Source organism: Gavialis gangeticus, unplaced genomic scaffold (genome assembly GCF_001723915.1).
Source record: "Gavialis gangeticus isolate Ggan-Ray unplaced genomic scaffold, GavGan_comp1, whole genome shotgun sequence".
Taxonomy (NCBI): domain Eukaryota; kingdom Metazoa; phylum Chordata; order Crocodylia; family Gavialidae; genus Gavialis; species Gavialis gangeticus.
In genome coordinates this window covers 17,283,044-17,285,562 of record NW_017729033.1, presented here as the reverse complement: position 1 = coordinate 17,285,562, position 2,519 = coordinate 17,283,044, and the positions used below count along the sequence as shown (strand labels likewise).

The following is a 2,519-nucleotide window of genomic DNA, read 5'->3' as shown; positions in this document are numbered from 1 at the left end:
TATCCAGCTCAGAGTCATAAGGAATCACCTTAGGCTCATTACCCAACACCAGAGAAATTGTCTCTTTTTCCATACAGCTTGTAGTGTCTTCATTTAGCCTTGAAGGCTCTGGCACAGAAGCAGTTAGCGAGGAAGTAAAAACTGCATCATCCAGTGATGGTGAATTGCTATAATTTTCCTCACAGGTTTTTTCAGTGCTGGTAGATACTTGAATGGGAGACTTAATGCTCTCTGGAGACTTCTGCAACTGAGCAGAACTCTGGAATGGGTTGATGTTGTCCAGGTTATCGAAGTCAATGTTGTACGACCCTTGGCTTTTCACTGGCATTTCATCATCTGGATAAGGAGCAAAGCTGGCCTTCTCTTGCATTTGCGTATCCACTCTTGTAGATCCTGCCTCAGCTTCAGTTACTTGTTGACTTCTGCAGCGGAAAAAACTCAGCATTAAAATCTATGATACAGTTATAGTAAAGACACCATTATAAAAAATTGCCCCAAATTTCTTTGCTTTTGTGTCACATGGCAACATGTCCATTGCTATAACTGCATTATGGAAAAGCTGGCAAGACTGGCTGAAAAGGGCATTTGGTTAATATCCATAAACTCAGTACAAATTACCACAAATCCTTCCCCCTTTGTGGGATGCACTACCAGATACAAACTTTTAAATAAGCCTGCATATAGACTTAATAGGTACTGCAGTACTTACAAGCCAATTGGTGTTAACAAACTCCTGTATTCCAGCAGTTTGTGGTGCACCTTCCTGGAAAATGATTCATACAGAAAGTGTAGAGTTGTGAACATTAGTGTACTGTATCTAACTATAACATGACTCATTCATGCTCTGCTTTATCTGATCATTGTACTTTGGTTGAATTTCAAAGACTAGATTTTAATAGTTTAGTATAACAGAGCAGAAGAGCAAAGTTGAAGGCAAAGAGAAAAACCTTGAGATTACTGGACAAGAAGGCTGGCTTCTCTAAGCAAGCAAACAGATCACAGAAGCATTCTGTGTACCCATTACAAATTCTAAAATTATGTTCTACACGTTAAGAGTTTCCCCAAACCTAAGTTCAGACTATAGAGAGTTAAGACATTACTTCCTGAAACAGGATTTCCTCCCATTGTTGTGTCCCTTTTGAATGGGTTGCAAGAATAATTATTTCTACGTATGGCATTCAAGCATCATATACAGCAGTATATGACCAGAAGAAGAACAAGATCATTAAAATGCTAGTTTGAAACAACTGAAAGTAATGATACAGGGTCCACTAACATCTCCTCACCCTGTTCGGAAGTCTCTTCTCCCTTGAAGTTCAGACCGGAGACTTGTCTAAGTAGTTAAGGCCCCTCCCATCCTCCTTCAGTATTTAACCCAATAAATGCCTGCTACAAAGCTAGACAATATAGAACATTATTTATTTATTTTACGACTCTGTAGTACTTCCGTTTTCTTAGTTCTAGGATAAATCACTCTATTAAATACAGTGCTGTAATATACAGCTCATTCTGGCAATGGGAAGGGAGAAAGAACATGTACATGGGCAATCTCTCCTGAACTGCTGTTACACTTGCCTTTGGTTATGACTGTACCCTACAATCAGTAGCTGCTTATTACCACAAAAAGTTCCTTGACCTAAGGCCAGATGTCAGAAACCCACACTTTTAAGAAGTCTGGCATAAATAGTTCAGCTGCCATAGAAGTAATGACTTAGTTACAACTGTTCACACCTGAAGATTTAGATCTACACAATGCTGTCAAGCCCACAGGGTCTACACGGGTTAAAAAACAACAACAAAACAAACAAAACAAACAAAAACTTTTCCTGCTGCTCAAAGATTGTTCAGTTCTTTTGCATTCAGTCTGACAACAAATTTCTACCAATCTTTGTTTTCAGATAACTATATACATGAGCGGTACTGAAGACTTGATCATTCCTGTACTGAAAAAAATGAATAAACCCCATAGCTGAAGGGCTTGTCTTCACTGTAGCATCAGCTCAAATTACATCCTCAGCATCCTTCCTTGTTAGACTACTACTCCACACACACCTCTAACTGCATGGTATAGTATCTTCTTTTAAACGCCAGATGACCAGGCCTTCTCAGGGTATGTGTTGAAGTCTGAGCACTGCTGAAACAGGGAGTTAGCAATTTCCTGGAGATGCAATTCTGCATTAATAATCTACTCATTGTGTCCTACCAGAATGTTTTGAACCTCAGCCACTCTCACCCAAAATATTCATACACTACATTAGCTTAAGTTAAGAAAGCAACCTGAGGAGCACAGTAATAACTGAATGATGTTAAATAAAGGAACATTTAAGCTCAACAGACTTGGACAGTCATAGATTCATAGAAGTAGGGTCGGAAGGGACCTTGCAGATCATCACGTCCAACCCCCTGCCCTGGGCAGGAGAGAAAACCGGGCTAAAATGACTCCAGCCAGGTAGACATCAACCTTCCTCTTAAAGACCCCCAGAGTAGAAGCCATCACCACTTCCCTTGGAAGTTGGTTC

The 2,519-nt window shown here is 40.0% G+C and overlaps 1 protein-coding gene across 2 annotated transcripts in view; it reads right to left on the bottom strand.

The window, feature by feature from the left end:
• The window catches only part of TACC3 (transforming acidic coiled-coil containing protein 3), a 31,962-nt gene that overhangs the window by 21,297 nt on the left and 8,146 nt on the right, over window positions 1–2,519 (bottom strand). Inside the window, exons 1-2 of one of the 2 annotated variants that reach the window (XM_019526494.1) lie at window positions 1,287–1,347; window positions 29–422 (exon numbers count right to left, since the gene is read on the bottom strand). In XM_019526494.1, the coding sequence (XP_019382039.1) occupies window positions 29–370 (342 nt within the window). In that variant the 5' untranslated portion in view covers window positions 371–422; window positions 1,287–1,347. Of the gene's footprint in view, window positions 1–28; window positions 423–1,286; window positions 1,348–2,519 lie in introns of those variants that run through there. The other variant, XM_019526493.1, reaches the window with a different exon arrangement.